Consider the following 22,909-nt stretch of genomic DNA (forward strand, 5'->3'; position numbering starts at 1 on the left):
TTTACTGTCCTATATTGCAAGCCCCAAATACTGCTCTCCCATAGCCATGAAAACACTTCCAACCCTTAATCAAGCCTCCCAATAAACCACACCTGTGAGAGGTAATGATGATGACTTTGCCACTTTCACGTGCCCTTGTTACTGTGTTCCAAAGCAGGCGCCGGGCCCCTGGGTCCATGCCAGTTGATGGCTCATCCAGGAAGATGACTGAGGGATTTCCCATTAGGGCAATGGCATTACTCAGTCTACGTTTGTTTCCTCCACTTCGTGGTCAAGAAAGCAGAAGCAGAGATTAAATTACATTACAGTAATTTAATACATCAAACATCTATTTAATACATGTCATCTTTTACAGAAAACAATTTGCCTATTTCCAAAATGCTGAGTCAGGGAACAAGCAGAAGTACTAAAAATGCTGATTACATGCAGCTCAACCAACGCACCAGACCCAAAAACACCTGCATAAATCAAATCATTTTCATTTGAAATGTAGAAAAGTGACTTTTGTTTACAAAATCAATTTTAGCCATGTTATCAGTGAAATTTATATTCTTATTCTTGAGATTCCTTGGGATTCTTAGATACATAAGCGATATAGTGGCCAGGCTAATACAAAGAATCTTACATTTTCTTTATCCGAGAGACACAGAACTATAGAGGTAGACAAATGGTCTCTTTTGTAATTCAATGGCTACAATTCTAATAGTACCAAGGTTTTGAGTTCCATCTCTGCAAAGGGAAGATATGATACTGTCTAGGTCTGCTTTACTGCTGGCATCTAAACACTGGCAGGGCATGAGATTGCTTCATAATTGTTGCCTCTGTTTGTCAGTGGAACTTTGGTTAAACAGTAGGCACCCATTCCAAAGAGCAGAAACACAGGAGACTCATCAATATTAGCGCAATGAGAGCACCAGTATAATATCTCACCTGTAAGTATAAATAAACTTGTCAGCATAGGGTTCCAGATTTAGTGATTGCAACAGTTTATTCACATATTGTGTAATCTGGGTCTCAGGAACACCCCACAACCTGGCATACATGACCAAAATTTCCCGAGCAGTCATGTAATCCAGCAAAGCATCAAACTGTGGACAATAGCCAATTTTTGACCTTACCTGAAATAAGAGAATAACAATGGACACAATTCAACTATCTTACTGAGCATAATAGTAAATATGGATAACATAGAAGACCTGTAGTTCTCCAGCCCATGCCTCTAAAAAGGTTAGAACCCACAGAGTTTTTCCAAAGAATTTCTCCTCCAGTGATTATAGAATCATTGCATCTGGAAGCCAGTGTCATGTATTGGAACACAAGTGTGCAAAAGTATGGGTTTTTCTATCATGATGTTATCTCCCTATATATGGCCATAATCAATTGATTAAATAAATGGAAAATAATCTTAAAATAACAGTGCACCTATTTACATAAGTATATTCACCTGAAGAAGCAGAATGAGATAAAAAGAGGTTAGTCTACCATTGGCTCAAACTTTACTCGTTGTAAGCCTACAGGAAATTCTGATGACCCTAAAAAGTAAGAGATCTAGATCACCAGTGTGATGTATAGTGTTAATAACTGGGTAGATATTTTTGACATTTGGTACCTTATTTTCTCTTATACGTCTCCATTGGTTTAGTCTCAAGGGATGCTAGGATATCATAACCAAAGACTGTCTAGAAGGAGAGGTTCAACAATAATATCTAGGTTCAGCTCAGTGACATCCTACTTTTTGGTAGTGGTAGTAGATAGTTGGGCAATAACTGGGGTCTTCATAGCTCTTTTATATGCAATATAACTTTATGACCATTGTTTAAAATGTAGGTGAGTAGAACTGGGATCCTAGCTCTTATTTCAGTCATATTGATGGTAAAAGAAGACAACATATTACAAAAATTTTATAATATTTAGACAAAATATCTGACTAAAATTTAAGTTAAAATCACTAATAACAACAATGAATATTTTAAAAACCTCTATACTTTACAAGTTTTAAAAAACAAATTTCTAAGACTACACTCTTAATTCAGGTGTTAAGAGAACTCAATACATCTTGCAATATTTTGAAGATTTTATTTATTTATTTGACAGAGAGACACAGCGAGAGAGGGAACACAAGCAGGGGGAGTGGGAGAGGGAGAAGCAGGCTTCCCGCTGAGCAGGGAGCCCGACATGGGGCTCGATCCCAGGACCCTGGGACCATGACCTGAGCTGAAGGCAGACGCTTAATGACTGAGCCACCCAGGCGCCACTTCTTGCAATATTTTGAACAACAAATATTTTGATGCAGTGAGAAGGCCACTTTAAACAATGAAAGGTTATTAGTTAACTAAATAATTTGTATTTCCCTGATGGCTAGTGATGTTGAACACTTTTTCATGTATCTCTTAGTCATTTGTATGTCTTCTATTGAGAAGTGTCTGTTCATCTCTTCTGCCCATTTTTTGACTTTATTATTTGTTTTTTGGGTGTTGAGTTTGAGAAGTTCTTTCTAGATCTTGGATACCAGCCCTTGATCAGAAATGTCATTTGCAAATATCTTCCCCCATTCCATAGGTTGCCTCTCAGTTCTGTTGACTGTTTCCTTTGCTGAGCAGAACCTTTTTTATCTTGAAGTCCCAAATGTTCATTTTTGCTTTTGTTTCCCTTGCCTTTGGAGACATGTCTTGTCTGTTGCTGTGGCCGATGTCGAAGAGGTTGCTGCCTGTGTTCTCCTCTAGGATTTTGATGGATTCCTGTCTCACATTGAGGTCTTTTACCCATTTTGAGTTTATCTTTGTGCATGGTGTAAGCAAATGGTCCAGTTTCATTCTTCCACATGTGGCTGTCCAGTTTTCCCAGCACCATTATTGAAGAGACTGTCTTTTTTCCATTGGATGTTCTTTCCTGCTTTGTCAAAGATTAGTTGACCATAGAGTTGAGGGTCCATTACTGGAGTCTCTATTCTGTTCCATTGGTCTATGTGTCTATTTTTGTGCCAATACCATGCTGTCCTGATGATCACAGCTTTGTAATATAGCTTGAAGGCAGGCATTGTGATGCCCCCAGCTTTGGTTTTCTTTTTCAACATTCCCCTGGCGATTTGGGGACTTTTCTGGTTCCATACAAATTTTAGGATTGTTTATTCCAGTTCTGTGAAAAACTAGCCATCAACATCACTAGCCATCAGGGAAATACAAATTATTTAGTTAACTAATAACCTTTCATTGTTTAAAGTGGCCTTCTCACTGCATCAAAATATTTGTTGTTCAAAATATTGCAAGAAGCGGCGCCTGGGTGGCTCAGTCGTTAAGCGTCTGCCTTCGGCTCAGGTCATGGTATTTTGTTTTGTTTTTAAGATTTTATTTATTTATTTGAGAGAGAGAGAATGAGAGACAGAGAGCATGAGAGGGAGGAGGGTCAGAGGGAGAAGCAGACTCCCTGCTGAGCAGGAAGCCCGATGCAGGACTCAATCCCGGGACTCCAGGATCATGACCTGAGCTGAAGGCAGTTGCTTAACCAACTGAGCCACCCAGGTGCCCCATGTCAGTGGTATTTTGATAGGGATTGTATTGAAAGTGTAGATTGCCCTGCACAGCATAGACATTTTCACAATGTTTATTCTTCCAGTCCATGAGCATGGAATGTTTTTCCATCTCTTTGTGTCTTCCTCCATTTCCTTCATAAGTGTTTTGTAGTTTCTAGATTGTAGATCCTTTACCTCTTTGGTTAGGTTTATTCCTAGGTTTTTTATGGGTTTTGTGCTATTGTAAATGGAATCGATTCCTTAATTTCTCTTTCTTCAGTTACATTGTTAGTGTATAGAAATTCAACTGATTTCTGTGCATTGATTTTGTATCCTGCCATGTTGCTGAATTGCTGTATGAGTTCTAGTAATTTGGGAGTGGAGTCTTTTGGGCTTTCCACATAAAGTATCATATCATCTGTGAAGAGAGAGATTTTGACTTCTTCTTTGCCAATCTGAATGCCTTTTATTTCTTTTTGTTGTCTGATTGCTGAGGGTAGGACTTCTAGTACTATGTTGAACAATAATGGTGAGAGTGGGCATCCCTGTCATGTTCCTGACCTTAAGGGAAAAGCTCACAATGAGATACCACCTTACACCAGTTAGAATGTCAAAAATTAACAAGACAGGAAACAACAAGTGTTGGTGAGGATGTGGAGAAAGGAGAACCCGCTTACACTGTTGGTAGGAATGCAAGCTGGTACAACCACTCTGGAAAACAATATGGAGGTTCCTCAAGAAGTTAAAAATAAAGCTACCCTATGACCCAGCAATTGCACTACTAGGTATTTATCCCAAAGATACAGATGTAGTGAAAAGAAGGGGCACATGCACCCGGATGTTCATTGCAGCAATGTCCACAATAGCCAAAGTGTGGAAGGAGCTGAGATGTCCTTCAGTGGATGAATGGATAAAGAAGATGTGGTTCATAAATACAATGGAATATTACTTAGCCATCAGAAAGGATGAATACCTACCATTTGCATCGACATGGACGGAACTGGAGGGGATTATGCTAAGTGAAATAAGTCAAGTAGAGAAAGACAATTATCATATGGTTTCATTCATATGTGGAATATAAGGAATAGTGCAGAGGACCACAGGGGAAGGGGGGGGGAACTGAATGGGAAGAAATCAGAGAGGGAGATAAACCATGAGAGACTCTGGACTCCAGGAAACAAACTGAGGGTTACAGAAGGGAGGAGGGTGGGAGGATGGGGTAACTCAGTGATGGGTACTGAGGAAGGCATGTGTTGTGGTGAGCACTCAGTGTTATACACAACTAATGATACACAACTACATCAAAAACTAATGATGTACTATATGTTGGCTAACTGAACAGATAAAAAAAATTTCTTAAATAAAATAATTTTAAAAATGAGTAATTAAGAACAATTCATAAATGTTATGAGTAATTAACTCATAACAATATAAAAAAAAACACAGATTCAGCAGATTCTGGGAAGATGGCAGAGTAGGAAGCTCCAATTTATCTCCCCACCTAGACAACAATTACACTGGCAGAATCTGACTGATAGAACTGTTTTGGAACCCTGGAGTCTATTGAAAGCTTGGAAATTCCAAGGGAAGATTTGGACTGTAAATTGTAGTTAATTTTAATCAATTCCAGCTTTTAGCACACTAGCACCTACCATCCTCTATTCCTAGCACTATTGTAGCATCTGTGCACATGTTCCTGGGGGAGCTGGCTGGGCTAAAGGAATCCTGTCCTCCAAATATTGGGCACCTGTATTCTGATTGCTTATTGCTGCTTCTTTCACAAACAGGAAAGTAGAGCCCATTCAAAGGAAGAAAATAAGTCAATAGATGCTGTCCCTGAGTAAGACCTGATGATAGGTCTGTTACACAAAGACTCTAAAACTACTTTCTTAAAGATGGTCAAAGAACTAAAGGAAGACATGGAGAAAGTCAAGAAAACAATGTATAAACATAATGGAAATTATCAGTAAAGAGGTAGAAAATATAAAGAGAAACTAAAAGAAATTCTAGAACTATTAAGTATAATAACTGAAGTGAAAAATTCACTGGAGGGATTCAAAGGCAATTTTGAGTAGGCAGAAGAAAGAATCAGGAAACAAAAAGATAGTATAATGGAAATTACTGAGCCCACGAAACAAAAAGAAAAAAGATTAAAGAAAAGTGGATGGAGTCTGTGAAACCTGTGGGACACTATCAAGTGGATGAACTGCATTGTTAGGGTCTCAGAAAAAAGAGTGATAAAGGAACAGAGAGAATAGTTGAAGAAATGATGACTAAAAACTTCCCAAATTCAATGAAAGACATGCATATGAACAATCAAGAAGCCCAATGAACTCCAAACAAGATGAACCCACACCAAGATGCATTAAAATCAAACTTTCTGAAACCAAAGACAAAGAGAGAATCTTAAAGAAGAGACATGGGATCCTCAATAAGATCATAAACAGATTTCTCATTACAAACCTCGTAGGTCACAAAGCAGTGGGCCAGGGGTGTCTGGGTGGCTCAGTCAGTTAAGCGTCTGCCTTCAGCTCAGGTCATGATCCCAGGGTCCTGGGATCAAGCCCCCGCATTAGGCTCCCTGTTCAGTGGGGAGTCTGCTTCTCCCTCTCCCTCTCCCCCTCCCCCTCAACTCATGCTCTCTCTCTCTTTCTCCCCCTCAAATAAATAAATAAAATCTTAAAAAGAAGAAGAAGAAAGCAGTAGGCCAAAATATTAAAAGTGCTAAGTTTTTGCTAAGTGCAAAATTTAAGAGAGTTCATTAATACTAGATCTGCCCTACAAGAAATGCTAAAGAGAGTCCTGAATGGCGAAATAAAAGGACAGTAGTGTATAACTCAAAGCAGTATGAAGAAATAAAGATCTCAATTAAGGAAAATATATGGGCAATTATTATTAATAAGAGCAAATATTGTAACAAAAGTTTGTAACTTGACTTTTTCTAAATGATTTAAGAAAATAATACACATATTATTATAACTCTGGGTTTTTTTACTCCACATTTTATTCTCTATATAATTGAAGAGACTAATTCATTTGAAAGAATTATTATTTCATGTTTTTGTTCATACAATGTATAAAGATATAATTTTGTGACATCAACAAACAAAAGGGGTAGGGACAGAGCTATAAAGGAGCAGTTTTTGTGTGTTATTCAAGTTATGCTGGTATAAATACAAATTAGAGTGTTACACATTTAAGATATTTAAATATGTATAGAACATGGACAAAAGGATATGAGAAAGGAATTTAAACATTTCACTGTAAAAAATCAACTAAATGCAAAAGAAGACTGTAATGCAAGAAATGAGGGACAAAACAGCAATAGGGCATATAGAAAACAGCAAAAGGAAAGAAGTTAGTCCCTTCTTATTAGGAATTACTTCAAATGTATATGATTAAAGTCTCCAATCAAAAGACAGAGATTGGCAGAATTATTAAATACACATGATCCAGGAGCATCTGGGTGGCTCAGTCTGTTAAGTGTCTGGCTCCTGATTTCAGCTCAGGTCATGATCTCAGCATCGTGGGATTGAGCCCCGCACTGGGCTTCACACCGGGCATGCAGCCTGCTTGAGATTCTCTCTTTCCCTCTCCCTGTCCCCTCCCCCAACTCGCACTCTCCCTCTAAAAAAAAAAAAAAAATACACGTGATCCAACTATGTGCTGTCTACAAGGTACTCACTTTAGATCCAAGGATACAAATACATTGAAAGTAAAAGGATGGAAAAAGATATCCCATGCAAATAGTAACCAAAAGGGCAGGCTAACTATACTAATATCAGACTAAATAGACTTAAAAAAATACAAGAGACAAGGAAGGACATGATATATTGGTAAAAGTTTCAATGCAGAAAAAAAAATACAATTATAAATATCTATGCATCTAATAACATATCATAAAATATATGGTGCAAAAAATTGATAGAATTGAAGGGAGAAATAGTTCTACAATAATAGTTTCAATACCTCAATACCCACTCTTAGTGACTGATAGAAAACCAGACGGAAGATAAGTAAGTAAATTGAGGACTTGAAAACACAACCAACCAACTAGATTTAGCAAACATACAGAACACTCTACCCAACAACAACAGCATATATATTCTTTCCTTTTTTATTTTATTTATTTTATTTTTTATTATGTTCAGTTAGCCAACATATAGTACATCATTAGTTTTTGATGTAGTAGTGCACATGGGACATTTTCCAGGATGGAACATATGTTAGGCCATAAATTGTCTCCATGTATCTAAAAAGATATCATACTCAATACTATTCAACCACAATGTGAAGAAGTTAAAAATGAAAAAATAAAATAAAATAAAAATAAAACTAGAAAATTCATAAATTTATAGAAATTTAACAACACCTTTTTAAACAAGGGATCAAAGAAGAAATCACAAAGAATGTTAGAAAATACATAGAGATGAATGAAAATGAAAACAAAACATACCAAAACTTATATGGCTCATTGGAAACATTGCTTAAGGGGCAAATTATAGCTTTAAACACTTACACTAAAAAATAATATATCAAATCCATAATCTAACTTTACAATTCAAGGAAACAGAAAAAGAAGAAACTAAACACACAGCTAGCAGAAGGAAGGAAATAATAGAGCAAAACAGAGATAAATGAAATAGAGAAAAGAAAAACAATGAAAAACATCAATGAAACCAAAAGTTGGTTCTTTGAAAAGATCAACAAAATTGACAAACCTCTAGCTAAACAGACTAAGGGGGGGGGGGGAGGGCAAGGTCCAATGCTTTACAACATTGGATTTGGCAGTGATTTCTTAAATATGACACCAAAAGCAAAAAAAGAAAAAACAGACAAATTGGACTTCATGAAAATTTAAAAATCTGTGCCTCAAAAAAACACTATCAACAAAGTAAAAATGCAACACACAGAATGGGAGAAAGAAACTACAAATTATATATCCCATAAGACATTAATATCTGGGACTTATAGAGAACATCTAAAATTCAACAACAAAAAACAACAGCCTGGTTAAAAAATGGGTAAAGGACTTGAATAGACATTTCTTCAAAGAATATAAACAAATGGCCAATAAGCAAGAAAAGATGCAAATCAAAACTACAATGAAATACCACTTTGCATTCATCATGAGATGCTTTCTTAGCACCTTTTGAAATGATCATGTGATTTTAACCTTTTATTCTATTAAGGTAGTAGATCACATTTATTGATTTATATTTGTTGAACTATCCTTGCATCTCAAGGATGAATCCCACTTGATATGCGTGTATGATGCTTGAACTGCACTGTTGAATTCAGTTTGGTAGTATTTTGTTGAGAATATTTGCATCTATATTCATCAGTGATATTGGTCTGTAGTTTCCTTTTATTGTAGTGTCCTTATCTGGGCTTTGGTATGAGAATAATGTTGACTTTGTAAAATGAGTTTGAAAGTGTTCTCTTCAATTTTTTGGCAGATTTTGGGAATAATTGGCATTAATTCTTTAAATATTTGGTAGAATTCACCATTGAAATCATCTGGTCCTGGGCTTTTATTTCTTAGAGAAGGTTTGATTACTACTACAATTTCCTTAATCATTATTGGTCTGTTTGGATTTTATATAGCCAGAAGTGGAATTTCTAGAGCATATGATAATTCTATTTTGGGGGGCACTGATATAAAGTTTACCACATCAGTATCTTTTTTAAATTGTTAAGACTTGTTTTGTGACCTAACATGTCATCCGAACATGTCATCTAACATATTCCTTGTGTGCTTGAATAGAATGTATATTCTTCTGCTGTTAGGTTAAAAGTTCTGTTTGTTAGGTCCATTTGATATATAGTGCTGGTCAAATTCACTCTTTATTGATTTTCTGTCTGGATGTTCTATCCATTACTGAGGTTTCCTGTTATTATTGTATCAGTTTCTCCTTTCAGATCTATTGATATTTGCTCATATACTTAGGTGTTCTGATGTTGGGTGCATATATATTTACAATTGTTATATCCTCCTATTGAATTGACACTTTTTATCATTAGTGTCTCCCGACAGTTTTAATTAGTCTACTTTGTCTGATAAAGTATAGTCATCCCTGCTTTCTTTTGCTTACCATTTGTATAAAATATGTTTCCATAACTTCACTTTCAGCCAATGTGTATCCTTGAATCTAAAATGAGTTTTTTGTAGACATATCATAGTTGGATCTTTTTTTTCCATTTTCTCTTTTTTCTTTTTTTTAAAATTTAAATTCAATTAGCCAAGGTATAGTTAGTTTTTGATATAATGTTCAATGATTCATTAGTTGAATATAACACCCAGTGCTCATCATATCATGTGCCCTCTTTAATTCCAATAACCCATGTGCCCCATCCCCCCACCCACCTCCCTTTCCACAACCCTAAGTTTATTTCCCAAAGTCAAGAGTCTCATATGGTTTGTCTCTGTCTCTGATTTTTTCCCATTCAGTTTTCCCTCCCTTCCCCTATTGTCCTCTGCACTATTCCTTATGTTCCACGTATGAGTGAGGTGGTCCTAAGAGGAAAATACATAGCCATCCAAGCCTCTCTCAAAAAATTCCAAATGCATGAGTTAACCTTACACCTAAAGGACCTAGACAAAGAACAGCAAATAAAGCCTAAACCAAGCAGGAGAGGAGAAATAATAATGATTAGAGCAGAAATCAATGAAGTAGAAACAAGAAAAACTGAAACAGATCAATGAAACTAGAAGCTGGTTCTTTGAAAGAATTAATAAGATCATAGTTAGATCTTAATTATTTATCCATTCAGCCTGTTTCTTTTCTTGGGAAGAGTTTGGTCTGCTGAGACTTACTGATAGGGAAGGATTTATTATTGCCATTTTGTTAACTGTTTTTTGTTTGTCTTATAGTTCTTTTGTCCCTCTTTTTCTCTCTTGCTGTATTCCTTTGTGTGTCATTGTTGTTGCTTTTTGATTGATTGATTGATAGGTGTTAATTCCTTTTCCTTTTCTTTAATGTAACTTCTTATTTTCTTTGTGGTTACCAAGGGGCTTACACAAAATGTTTTATAACAGTCTCTTTTAAGCTCTTTTTAACAACTTAAATTCTCTGCTTTTCTCTCTTTTTCTTCCACATTATATGCTATTTATGTCACAATTTATATCTATCTATCTTGTATTATACATCCATTAACATAATTTAGTTATAGTTGTTTAAATACTTTTTTCTTTTAACTTTTATAGTACAATTAAAAGCAATTTACCCACCACCAATATAGTAAAACATTTCTGGTTTTATCTATGAATTTATGTTTATCAGTGAGCTTCATATTTTGTTAGGCTCTCATATTGTGCAGTGTCTTTTCATTTAACTTGACAAACTCTTTTTAGCATTTTTTTGGTAAGACTGTTCTAGTGGTGATAAACTCCCTCAGAAAGTCTTTATCTCCCCTATATTCTTGAAGTACATATTTGCTGGGTATAGTACTCTTGGTTGGCAATTTTTGTCTTTCAGCCCTTTGACTATATCATCCCACTTATAGCCTGTTTCTGCTGAACAATTTTCTGATCATTAATGGGGGTTCTCTTGTATGTAACAAGTCACTTTTCTCTTGCTACTCGCAAAATTCTCTGTCTTTAACTTTTTATAATTTGATTATGTGTCTTTAACTTTTTATAATTTGATTATGTGTCTCAGTGTGGGTTTCTTTGGATGCACCTTTTATTTTTTTTACTGCTTTTGATCTTCTAGATCTGATGTGTATGTCTTTCCCCAGTTTTGTGGTTTTTATCCATGTTTTTTTTTTATTAAGCTTTCTGCTCCTTTCTCTCTCTCTTCCTTCTTAGATTTCCATAATGCATATTTTGTCTTCCTGATAGTGTCCCTTATGATTCTTATGCTATCTTCACTTTTTTCATTCCTTTTCCTTTTTCTCTGATTAGAGGATTTCCAATGACCTGTCTTTGAGGTTTCTCACCCTTTCTTCTGCTTGATGTAGTCCACTGTTGAATTCCTCTATTGAATTTTTCAGTTCAGTTGTTGGATCCTTCAGATACATGATTTCTGTTTGATACTTTTATGCATTTTCTCTTTGTTGAAATTCTCATTTAGTTCAGACATTGCTGTCCTGAACTTGGTTAGCATACTTACAATCACTGCTTTGAATTCTCTGTCAGATAAATCACCTATCTCATTAGGGTCTTTTTCTAGAGATTTACCTTGCTCTTTTGTTTAGAATATATTTCACTGTCTCTTCATTCTTCCTGACTCTCTCTATTGGATTATGCACATTAAATAAAAAAACCAACTCTCCCAGCCTAGACAAGTTGGCCTCATGTAGGAGAAGAAATCACCTGGCTAGGGATTCTCCAAACCTCTTAAAACTTTGTGCTTGTCCAAACCATCACTTATGTTAGTGACCCTAGGAGATTAGGGTGTATCAAATCCCATCAGTGCCCTGAAAGCTGAGGAAGTGCCCAGAAGCCCATTCAGGCTCCTGGAAGATTACTAATTGCCTGCCCCATTAGTTCCCAGATGCAGATTAGTTTGAAGTTCAACTTTTGTTGGAATGTTAGATATGTAGTCTAGCCCCTTCTGGCAAGAAACTGGGAGCTGGGTATGTTGGCCTACTTGCTTTGAGCTGAGCCATCCTGTCAGCCCCCAGAGCTAGGAGATTTGGGAACCAGTCCCTTGGGTGGCAGCCATAAAAATTGAGGAGCTACATGTATGGTTTAAACCTTTCAGTGCTCACGGAGAAGCTAGGAGTTGGGGAGTCCCTCCTGAATGTAAGACACTGTGTTGTGGGTGGGGTTTACAGAGTGAATGTGTTCCAGCTTACCCTATCCTTTTTGATGTATTTCCTCAATTGTATGATGTGTAGGAATCTCCCAATTCATTTCTGGATTTCTCTGAGGGAAATGATCCTTGTGTAACTGTTTATTCAGTGTATCCATGGAAGGAGGGAAAGTCAGGAGCCTCCTATTCCACCATCTTGCTCTCCAGTAGTTTCAAAGAACAGTAAAGACACTCTTGCCTTAGATTCTCAGAGTAAGGCTGCTCTTATTATCATATCACTTCCCCTCAAAAATGTATTTCTCTCTCTGAAATCCACTGGCTGAGTCAACAGTATCAATATCAATACCTGCCAGGATTCCTACCTATCACCTTCCACTACTTGCCTCTTACCTCTCCCCCAAGTAATCATGCTACTCACATCTCAGATATTAATCGTGTCTTACCTCTAGAAGATTTTTGGTGATACTTAAATTCTCAATGAACACATCCCCAGAGGTAGCAGTCTCCTCTCCTGTCAATATTTCGAAGGTAGTAGTTTTTCCAGCTCCATTTAATCCAAGCAGTCCAAAACATTCCTCCTTTTGGATTCCAAGGGAGATATTTCTGACAGCCAAAACAGCTGGACATGTAAAATATATCTTAAAAAATACAGAAAACACAATATAGCAAAGGATATTTATAGGTTAAATTCAAAAAATACATCAGACCCCTATGGACCACTATGGACCTCAGACAGCTTCACAAAAACTCTTCTACTCTATTGGAATAATACACATAGACTCAGGAGACCACAGTGAGCCCTTGATGCTAATGACATGCTCTTTAATAGGAATGAAATCATAAGTTGGCCATTGAATAATATTACCTTTGTGAGTTCCTTAATAAGTACTGTGAAATTCAGCAATTCCTGAGGCTGCTCCAGGATTCTGTTTCTCTCATATTGTACATCATCATTTTCAGATTCCCCAGATAATTCTGTGGACACTATATCCTATATTTTCAAAAACAGCATCAGAGAGATGGATATCCCTTAGACATCTGGTCTAGATAACTGGTTGGCTTCAGGAAGGCTTAACTGGGGGATAATCTCAAAGATGTCAAAACAGAAAGTTCAAATCATTCCCAAAAGACTTCCTACATACATATCACACTGTCATTTATAAACATCCTCTATTTTCAAAGTTTAAAAACTATACTCCTATCCATGAGCAAGTAGCTTGTTCCTATCAAAATGGATACTTCATCAAAAACTGGAATCACAACAAACATTATAAATTATAACCAAATATTATTTGCTAGTAATATTTATTTTATAAGATACCAATAGAGCTAAGAAGAGGGAAGATTAACTCTTTCTCTTCTGAGAGGAAGAGTGCAATCCAGGGACCATTTCATAGTAAATAAACAATTTAAAAAAAATAAATAGGAGTTAATCGGGAGACTTATAATGGGGAAGGGAGAAAAAAGGGCAGGGCATTCCACATGGTGAAAAGAATATGAAAGAATACTCTTAAGACTTGTCCATCACTCTTTTTTAATTTTAAACTTTCTGTTTTGAAAAAAATTTTATTTATAAACAAGTACAAGCACAGTATAATTCCAGTATGCATTTTAGCCTTCTAATGTTAACACCTTACTTAGTCATGGTACACTGGTCAAAATGAAAAAATTGACATTGGTTCAATTCTAGGAACTACAGATTTTACTGTAGTTTAGTGCAAAATATGTTGAATAATTTTAATGCCACTTTTAGTCTAAACTTTTAAAGCATAACATATATCCAGAGAAGTACATAAATCATAAATCTGCATCTTAATGACTTTTCACAAGGTGAACATATTTGTGTAACTGCCTCTTTCTTTCTCTCTCTCTTAACGGAATTCTACTTTATATACTTTTCTGTGTCTGGCTTCTTTAGGACATATTATATTTGTGTTTTTATTCCATGCTGTTGCATATGAGTTATAGCCTATTTCTTTTCATTGCTATATTCTGTTGTGAGAATAGACATTTCTTTTATTATGTTATGTTAGCCACCAAACAGTACATCATTAGTTTTTGATGTAGTGTTCCATGATTCATTATTTGCGTATAACACCCAGTACTCATTACAACACGTGCCCTCCTTAATACCCATCACCGGGCTAACCCATCCCCACACCCTCCGCCCCTCTCAGATTGGTTCCCAGAGTCCATAGTTTTTCATGGTTTGTCTTCCCATCTGATTCCCCCCCTTCAATTTTCCCTTCCTTCCCCTAATGTCCATTATATGACTGACAGACATGTGGTCTGCTTCTTTCTCTTTTTTTTAATGGGCTCTATTATGAATAATGCTGTGTTAACATTCTTGTAAATGTCTTTTGGTGAACATTACGAGCATTTCTGTTGGATTTATACCTAGAATGGGAGGTTCTGGGTCTCAGTGTGTGCTCATTTTCATAAGCATATGAAGATAATACTTTAGAAGGTAATGCCAGGTAGTTTTCTAAAGGGTTATCAGTTTATATTCCCAACATCAGTGTTTGAGACTTCCAGTCATTCTGCAGCCTCAGCACTTAGTATTTTTATGAGTATGTTGTGGTGTCCTTCAGTGGCTTTAACTTGCATTTACTGATGACTACTAATGTTGTGAATTTTTACATATATTTATTGGATATTTGGATATTCTTTTTTGTAAAGTCAGTGTCCCAAGTCTTTTGCCCATTATCAAATTGGGTTGTCTGTCTTTTTCTTACTGATTTGCAATTCAAAAATCTTTTTTCCACTTGGTGACTTGCCTTTTCACTCACTTGATGTCTTTTGATAATGATGCCCTCACCATCATGAAGGTATTTGCTATGTTTTTGTTCTAAAAGCTTTATTATTTTGCCTTTCACATTTAGATCTACAGAAAAGTTGTAAATCTACAAATGGAGTAAGACAGGAGTCAAGTTCATTATTCTCCATGTGGATATTCAACTGGATCAGCACAATTAATTGAAAAGAACATCCTTTCTCCACTGCATTATGTGTCAATGTTGTCATATATCAGGTGACCACATATTTGTGCATCTATTTCCAGACATTCTATTCCATTTGTTCTCGAATTTTAGCATGTACCAGAATCAGCTGGATGGCTTATAAAACACAAAATGTTGGGTTCCAACCCAAAAGCTTCTGATTCAGTAGGTCTGGGGTGGGGCCCAAGAACTTGCATTTCAAAAAAGAAAATTCCAAGCTACTACAAATAACCACACTTTATGGAAAATTATTTTTTTCTAATACATTGTTTTATTTGTCTGTCTTAGTTGCTATAGTTTATTAAAAAATACCTACATATGGTAGTATTAGTCTACCACTTTTATTCTTCTTCAACATTTCCTTAGCTATCCTTGGCATTTTGCATTTCCATGCAAACTTTAGAATCAGCTGATCATTTTCCATACACAAACATGCATACACAAAAATACCCACTAGCATTTTGATTGGAACTGCTTTGATTCTTTGGATCAATTTGGGAGAAAACTGTCATTTTCCCAATATTGGGTTTTACAAAGCAAGAACATGGTATATTCCTTCATTTATATGTCTTCTTTAATCTCTCAATACTGTTTTGTACTTTTCCATATAAAGGTCTTGCATAAATTCTGTTAGATTTATTCCTAGATATTTTTTTCTTTTTATGTTATTCAAATAGCATCATTTTTCATTTCACTTGTTTGTGGCTTATATATAGATATATAACTGATTTTTCTATACAGACTTTTTATTTAGCAATATTAATTTTAACATTTCATTCCTTTATCTATGTACACAATCCTGTCATTTGTAAATAATGAATTTTAAAATTTTTTTACAATTTTATGCCTATCATTTCTTTTTCTTGTCCTATTGCACTAAGACCTGTAGTAAACTGTTGTATAAAAATGGAATTGAAAAATGGAATAAAAGGGAATAAAAGGTATAGCATAGGGAATACAGTTAATGGTATTGCAATAGTGTTGTATGGTGACAGATGGTAGCTACACTTATGGTAAGCAGAGCATAACATATAAACTTGTCAAATTACCATGTTGACACTTGAAACTAATGTAACATTTGTGCCAACTATACCTAAATTAAAAAAAAATGGTACTAGCAGGCACTCTTGTCTTACTTGAGAACTCAGAAGGAAAGCTTTCAAGAATTTGCGTTAATTATGTTATTTGGGGGCACCTGGGTGGCTCAGTCGGTTAAGTATCTGCCTTCAAATTGGGTCATGATCCCAGGGTTCTGGGATTGAGCCCTACATCGGGCTTCCTGCTCAGCAGAAAGCCTGCTTCTCCCTCTCCCTCTGCCTGCCACTCCACCTGCTTGTGCTCTCTCTCTCTCTGTCACATAAATAAATAAAATCTTAAAAAAATAATCATGTTATTTGATGTAGTTTTTTTTGTGGTTACTTTTTACCATATTAAGGAAGTTCCTTTCTGTTTTTGTTTTGCTGAAGAATTTTATAAGAAATTTAATTTTATCAAATCTTTTTTCTGAATCTCTCAGGATTATAATTGTTTTTCTGATTTTTCTTATTAATATAGTGAATTATGTTTTATTAGTATGGTGATTGATTTTAAAGTGTTACACTATCTGTTAACTAAATTGAATTTAAATAAAAAATTTTTTAAAAAGTGTTACACTATCCTTACATTCCTATAATAAAACTTACCACGTGATGAATTCAACCTAACATTTTTGTGAAGGATTTTTGCCTCTATGTCCATAAGCATGATTCATCTGTAATTTTTCTGTTTTGTAACATTATTTATAGCTATTATTCTCAATGTTATTATGGCCTCACAAGACAGCAGGACAGAAAAATAAAGGTAAGAAAATAAATCAATGAAATAGAAAACAAAACATAGAGAAGTAAAAAATTCAAAAGTTGGTTCTTGAAAGAGATGAATAAAACTGGTTAAATCCCTAGCAAGAGTAATCAAGGAAACAAGGTTTGAGGGGGGCAGAAAAACCACAAACTACCAACAGATATTAAGAACAAAACAAAAGGATATTGTGAAAAGATTTTTGTCAATACATTTGATGGTTTAGATGAAACTGGCACATTACTTGAAAAGTACAAAATAAGAAAAGAATAGAAATAGAAATAATAGAAAACCTGCAGACTCCAAAGTCATATAATTTGAAACTCTTATTACAAACTTTACCCCAAAGAAAATCCCAAGTCCATATAATTTTGCCATTGAATTCCTCATTCCCACAACTCTTGATTGCCCTCAGAATGAAGTTCAGGATCCTTAGCATGACACATTGGAGGTCTTTCCTGCCTTGGCTCCTATCACTTTTTGCAGTCATCTTGTCCTGCCTGCCAACACCTGAACTTGGCTCCAGACATGCTGAATAGCTCCTTTAATGTTTTCCAACTCCTTGTCTGTGCATAAGTTGACCTCTATGCCTTGGACTCACTTTCTCAAGTGTCACCCAATGCCTAAAGCTTGGTTTGGTGACACCTAGAGGCATTTCTAGCATTTTGAGTTTCTGTTTATTAGAGCACATATTTTTTGGATTGTATTTGTCTGAGCTCTGATTTGGTCCCTGTCCTGAGACCCTTTCTCTTGCATCTCTATGGAGGTCTCATTTACCCTCTCTTCCAAATCTGGGAATCTGTTTGTTCCTCCTGGACCCCTCCCAGGAATCTGAGTCCTGTCCAACACCTAGTGTGATACCAGGTACACAGTAGGTGCCTGAGACATATCTTCAGAATGTATGACCTCAGCCTTGGGTGTTGGACTTTGCTGGTGCTAACCAGCTGTTTTCTTGCTCATTTGACCTAACCCTCCAGTTCCTGGGCTCTTCCTACCCATTGAGAAATTCCCTACATAATCTTGCAGACTAATAGCTCAGCTGAATAGGAGACACTCATAAGATCTGGACACCAGGTGCTGGCTCTACTGATGACACCAGAGCTGGGCCTTTGCTCAGCATCTTCCCCACTTCTGGAGGCACATCTTGGATATTCCCTGCCTTTCATGCCTCCGTTAGTGCTATCATTCACACCTTACTCATGCACATTATCCTGATTACCTATGGAGTCAGACCTGTACTGGGAACTGTGAAGAAAGACCAGATTGGCATGGTAAGAATTTGGATTGGAAGTCTAAGCTTATGGGACAGTCATGCAATTTCATCTATTTTGGTAACAGAGAGGCTCCTTTTTGCCTCAAAATATTCTTTCTTCTGAAAATACTTCATACAGTGGTTCTCAAAGCATGAAGGAGCAGCAGAAGCATCACTTGAGATGTATTACAAATGCAAGTTCAGGCCCTACTTAAGGTCCACAAAATCAGCAACTCATGGGACAGACACCAGCAACTTATATTTTAAGAAGACTTCCAGGAGAATCTGGTAAATGCCAGATTTTGAGAGCAACTGCTATAGAGCCTTACTATTAAATGTGCATTCTATGGGCTGGCAGAATCAATACCACCTGGGAGTTTGTTAAATATCCAGGGGCCAAATTAGGGTGCATGAGCACTTTGGGGAGGGAGTGGCCTTCTGATACAAGAGATGTTCAAAAGAAAGCTTTCTATTATAATCAAACTATAAAAAATATCGTGTTTTTTGTTTTTTTAACTGAAAATTAATTACTTTTGTGTTTATATTTTATTTTATTTATTTTATTTTATTTTATATGTTATGTTAGTCACCATACAGTACATCATTAGTTTTTATCCCCGGTGATGGGTATTAAGGAGGGCACATATTGCATGGAGCACTGGGTGCTATACGAAAACAATGAATCATGGAACATTACATCAAAAATATCATATTTTGACTGGTGGAGGCCGTAATGTTTAGAAACCACAAAGTTCAAATTAAGATGAAGATCTCTGATTCATATGGATCTCAATCAACATAGATTGATTTATATTCCTATATTCAATAATGGAGTTAGGCATGTGTAGAGACATGTTTTTGGTCTTAGAGATATCTCCAAGAGCCATAGCCAGCTACTTACCTTATTAAATTTCTTGTAGATACCAAAGAAAATATAGCGAAACACAAAGGTTCTCACTTTCCATGAGGTGGTCTCCAAAAGGAAAATCAAGAGGAAGAAAATAAATCCCGTAACAGCCATCGCAACTAAAAATCTTCCTATTGCATCTTTTTCCAAACTATATACATTCATCTGAGTTACTGATGTCAATGACAAAGAAAAAGATATAGGTTTACTTTAAAAAATTAATTCAATGAGAAAACTCTAAGAAGTCAACAAACTAGAAGTACTATAGAATCAAATAGAATGGTTATCAAATAAGCACAAAATACTATATTTAATGGTATGTTTGATGACTTTGTATGTCATGCAAGATATCTTCAAGATCCTTTAAGATCCTTTAATTCCATGAATTTTGTCTTGCTATAGTTCTAGGCATCCATTACCAACACGGTACCATATAGCCAGAACATTTGAGTGAATGCCTGTTCACACTAATCAGAGTACTGGGTAGCAACAGAGGCTCCCCTTGCCCCAAAATATGCGTCCTTTGAAAATACTTCAGATGGTGGTTCTGAAAGTGTGGAGCAGTGGCAGTAGAATCACCTGGAATATGCTACATATGCAAACACTCTCACCTATAAGGGAATACTAACATTTAAACTAAGTTGGAAGTGCTCAACAGCTGACATTTTTTCAATCACTTATGTGAAAAAGGTAATAATTACAAGGTTCTAAATTCATGGTTATGAAAATAGTAGGCTCATCAGGAAGGTGAAGATGATCAACTCTCCCCTTTTCACTGTTAAAAAACTTTTTATTAACATACTATGTACATATATAGAAATTCACATACTTTTTTTTTACATACTATGTACATATATAGAAATTCACCCAAGTGTAGGACTCAATAAATTTTTACAAATTAAAGATACCTACATAGGGGCACCTGGGTGGCTCAGTTGGTTGGTGTCTTCCTTTTACCAGTTTGAGTGAAGGATAGAGGACTTTCTATGATTTATATCTCTTTAACATCTCCATTTATAATTTATAATTGTCTTAAATATTTCCTCTATATACATTGAGAACATTATCAGACAATGTTATTATTTTTGCTTTAACTGTCAAACTCAAGAGGAGACAATATATTGTATTCATTCATATTTTTACTCTTTGTTGTTCCAAAATTCCTCTTTTATCATTTCATTTATGTTTACAGAACTTTTGTTAGCCATTCTTTTAGAGTTTCTACTGGTGACAAATTCCTGTAGATTTGCCTTCACTTAAAAATGTCATCATTTCCCCTTCATCCAGAAGGATATAGAATTTTCTAGGTATATAGAATTTTGAGTTGGCAACTTTTTTATTTCAGCACTTGAAAATTATGTTGTGCTACTGGTCTGGCCTTCATGGTTTCTGATGAGAAATCTATAAATTAGGGGAATTGTTTCTCCTTTATAGATAATGTATTATTTTTCTGTATCTGCTTTCAAGATGTGTTTCTTTTTTTAAAATTAAAATTTAATTTTATTTATTTTATTATGTTCAAGATGTTTTTGTTATTTTTGGTTTTCAAGGTTTGATGATGTCTCTTGGCATGGCTTCTTTGGTTTTAACCTATTTGGAGTTTATTCAGTTTCTTGAATCTGTAGGTTTATATCTTTTTTATCTTTTTTATGTTTATTTTTTATTACGTCTCTTTAAATTGAGATATAATTGACATACAGACATTATATTAGTTTGAGTATATACCATAATGATTCGATATTGGTATGTTTTTTCTTGTGATTAACTATAGTCACAATGCTATAGTTAACCATCACTAATTCATTTTATAGCTGGTAGTTTGTACCTTTTGATCCCCTTCATCCATTTCACCTATCCCCAATCCCCCGTCTCTGGCAACCACCAATCTGTTCTCTAGGAGTTCAGTTTTTCTTTTTAGATTCCACATATAAGTGAGATCATATGGTATTTGTTTTTCTCTGTCTGACTTATTTCACTTAGCATAATGACCTCAAAGTCTATCCATGTTGTTGCAAATGGCAAGATTGCCTTCTTTTTTTATGACTGAATAATATTCCATTGCGTATATGTGTATGTATATGCATATATGCATAAATATATATCACATTTTCTTTATCCATTCATCTGCAGAGATTCTATCCCATAAGAAAATGCATTATGCTACAGTTTTGAATCTTAGCTCTAACTTGTACAAGTTGTGTGAAAGAGTAAGTTATTCAATTTTGTATAACCTTTAGTTTCCTCAAAGTGAGTATAACAACACATAACTTGATGGTTATTGTGAAGATTCAAAATAATATAGGTAGAGCTATTTACATCCAATAAGTAATAGGCCAGTGGTATCTGATGAGTCCCAGATACTCACTTGCTTTACTACAGTTTATGAAGGCAGGAACGTCTGTTGAGGAACACAGAATGTTTGTCTCTTGGTTATCATAATATTTGCTGATGCTCATCCCAAAGTTATGCATGGGTAACACCATCATTGAATTAAGTAGGAGGCTTTCAAAAGCAGATTCTTTGTCTGTGATTAAAAAGATAACATTAGCACGCTTTATACAAAATGAATTGCCCCAGGAAAACAAAATCTCCCCAATCAAATTAAATGGAGAAAATTACAAAGCCATATTATTATCCTCAAGAAACTCTCATTTCTTGCCACTAAGTATATATTTGTAGCATAGTTTATGTTGATAATTACAGCACTGGAAAATCCTCGGCAAAGTTGATACCCATATAACCTGTCTTCTGTCACCTGATGTGAACAGGAAATGAATACTGATGATTTCTCTTTTTCTTATCTTACATGGATGAATAAAGAAACAAAGTTGTGGTAGGAAATTTAGCGTATGACAAGAGTGGGAAAGATAAATATTTTATCAGCTGAAAGGAGATACATCTTCAGAGAGCTACATCTTCAGAGAACCAAGCTTAAAGCTCACTGAGGTTTCTCTAATATTAAATTAATGTGTATAATAGTTGAATATATATGAAGGAGTATGAAACATGATTACAGGTTAAGGTTATGAATGGTCATTGTAGGACTTCAAGACTGAGCTCAGATTATTAGCAATAAATATAAAATGATATGCCTGAACAAAAAACATATTTGTAAGACACTTTGACAAAAGAGAGGTGGCCAACCAAGGATGACAGGGAATGAGTGAAGTTCCTAAGATATAAATTTTCTTTTTTTTTTTAAAGACTTTATTTATTTGACAGAGAAAGACACAGCGAGAGAGGGAACACAAGCAGGGGGAGTGGGAGAGGGAGAAGCAGGCTTCCCGCTGAGCAGGGAGCCCGATGCGGGGCTCGATCCCAGGACCCTGGGCTCATGACCTGAACTGAAGGCAGACGCTTAACGACTGAGCCACCCAGGCACCCCTAAGATATAAATTCTCTAAGTGGTAAAGTCATACCAAACCTGCCCCAAAGAGGGTAAAATTGTTGTATATGCAAATAATCTAGTATCCAGAAAGAATTCTGAACATTGATTGGCCAACAGAGTAGATGCCAAAAATAACAAGGAGCTAATGTTATAAAGTATTTAGCCTCTCTCCCCACAGAATACGTAAATATCCTCTTTTCTTTTAAAAGATTATTTATTTATTTATTTGACAGAGAAAGAGAGAGAGAACAAGCAGGGGG

At 35.5% G+C, this 22,909-nt stretch overlaps 1 protein-coding gene across 1 annotated transcript in view; it reads right to left on the minus strand.

The window, feature by feature from the left end:
- The window catches only part of LOC118549014 (phospholipid-transporting ATPase ABCA3-like), a 176,621-nt gene that overhangs the window by 10,288 nt on the left and 143,424 nt on the right, over positions 1–22,909 (minus strand). Inside the window, exons 25-30 of the mRNA XM_078074026.1 lie at positions 21,627–21,785; positions 19,249–19,434; positions 13,133–13,251; positions 12,711–12,905; positions 931–1,118; positions 93–263 (exon numbers count right to left, since the gene is read on the minus strand). Coding sequence (XP_077930152.1) covers positions 93–263; positions 931–1,118; positions 12,711–12,905; positions 13,133–13,251; positions 19,249–19,434; positions 21,627–21,785 — 1,018 coding nt within the window. The remainder of the gene's footprint in view (positions 1–92; positions 264–930; positions 1,119–12,710; positions 12,906–13,132; positions 13,252–19,248; positions 19,435–21,626; positions 21,786–22,909) is intronic.

Source organism: Halichoerus grypus, chromosome 6 (assembly GCF_964656455.1).
Source record: "Halichoerus grypus chromosome 6, mHalGry1.hap1.1, whole genome shotgun sequence".
Classification (NCBI taxonomy): Eukaryota; Metazoa; Chordata; class Mammalia; order Carnivora; family Phocidae; genus Halichoerus; species Halichoerus grypus.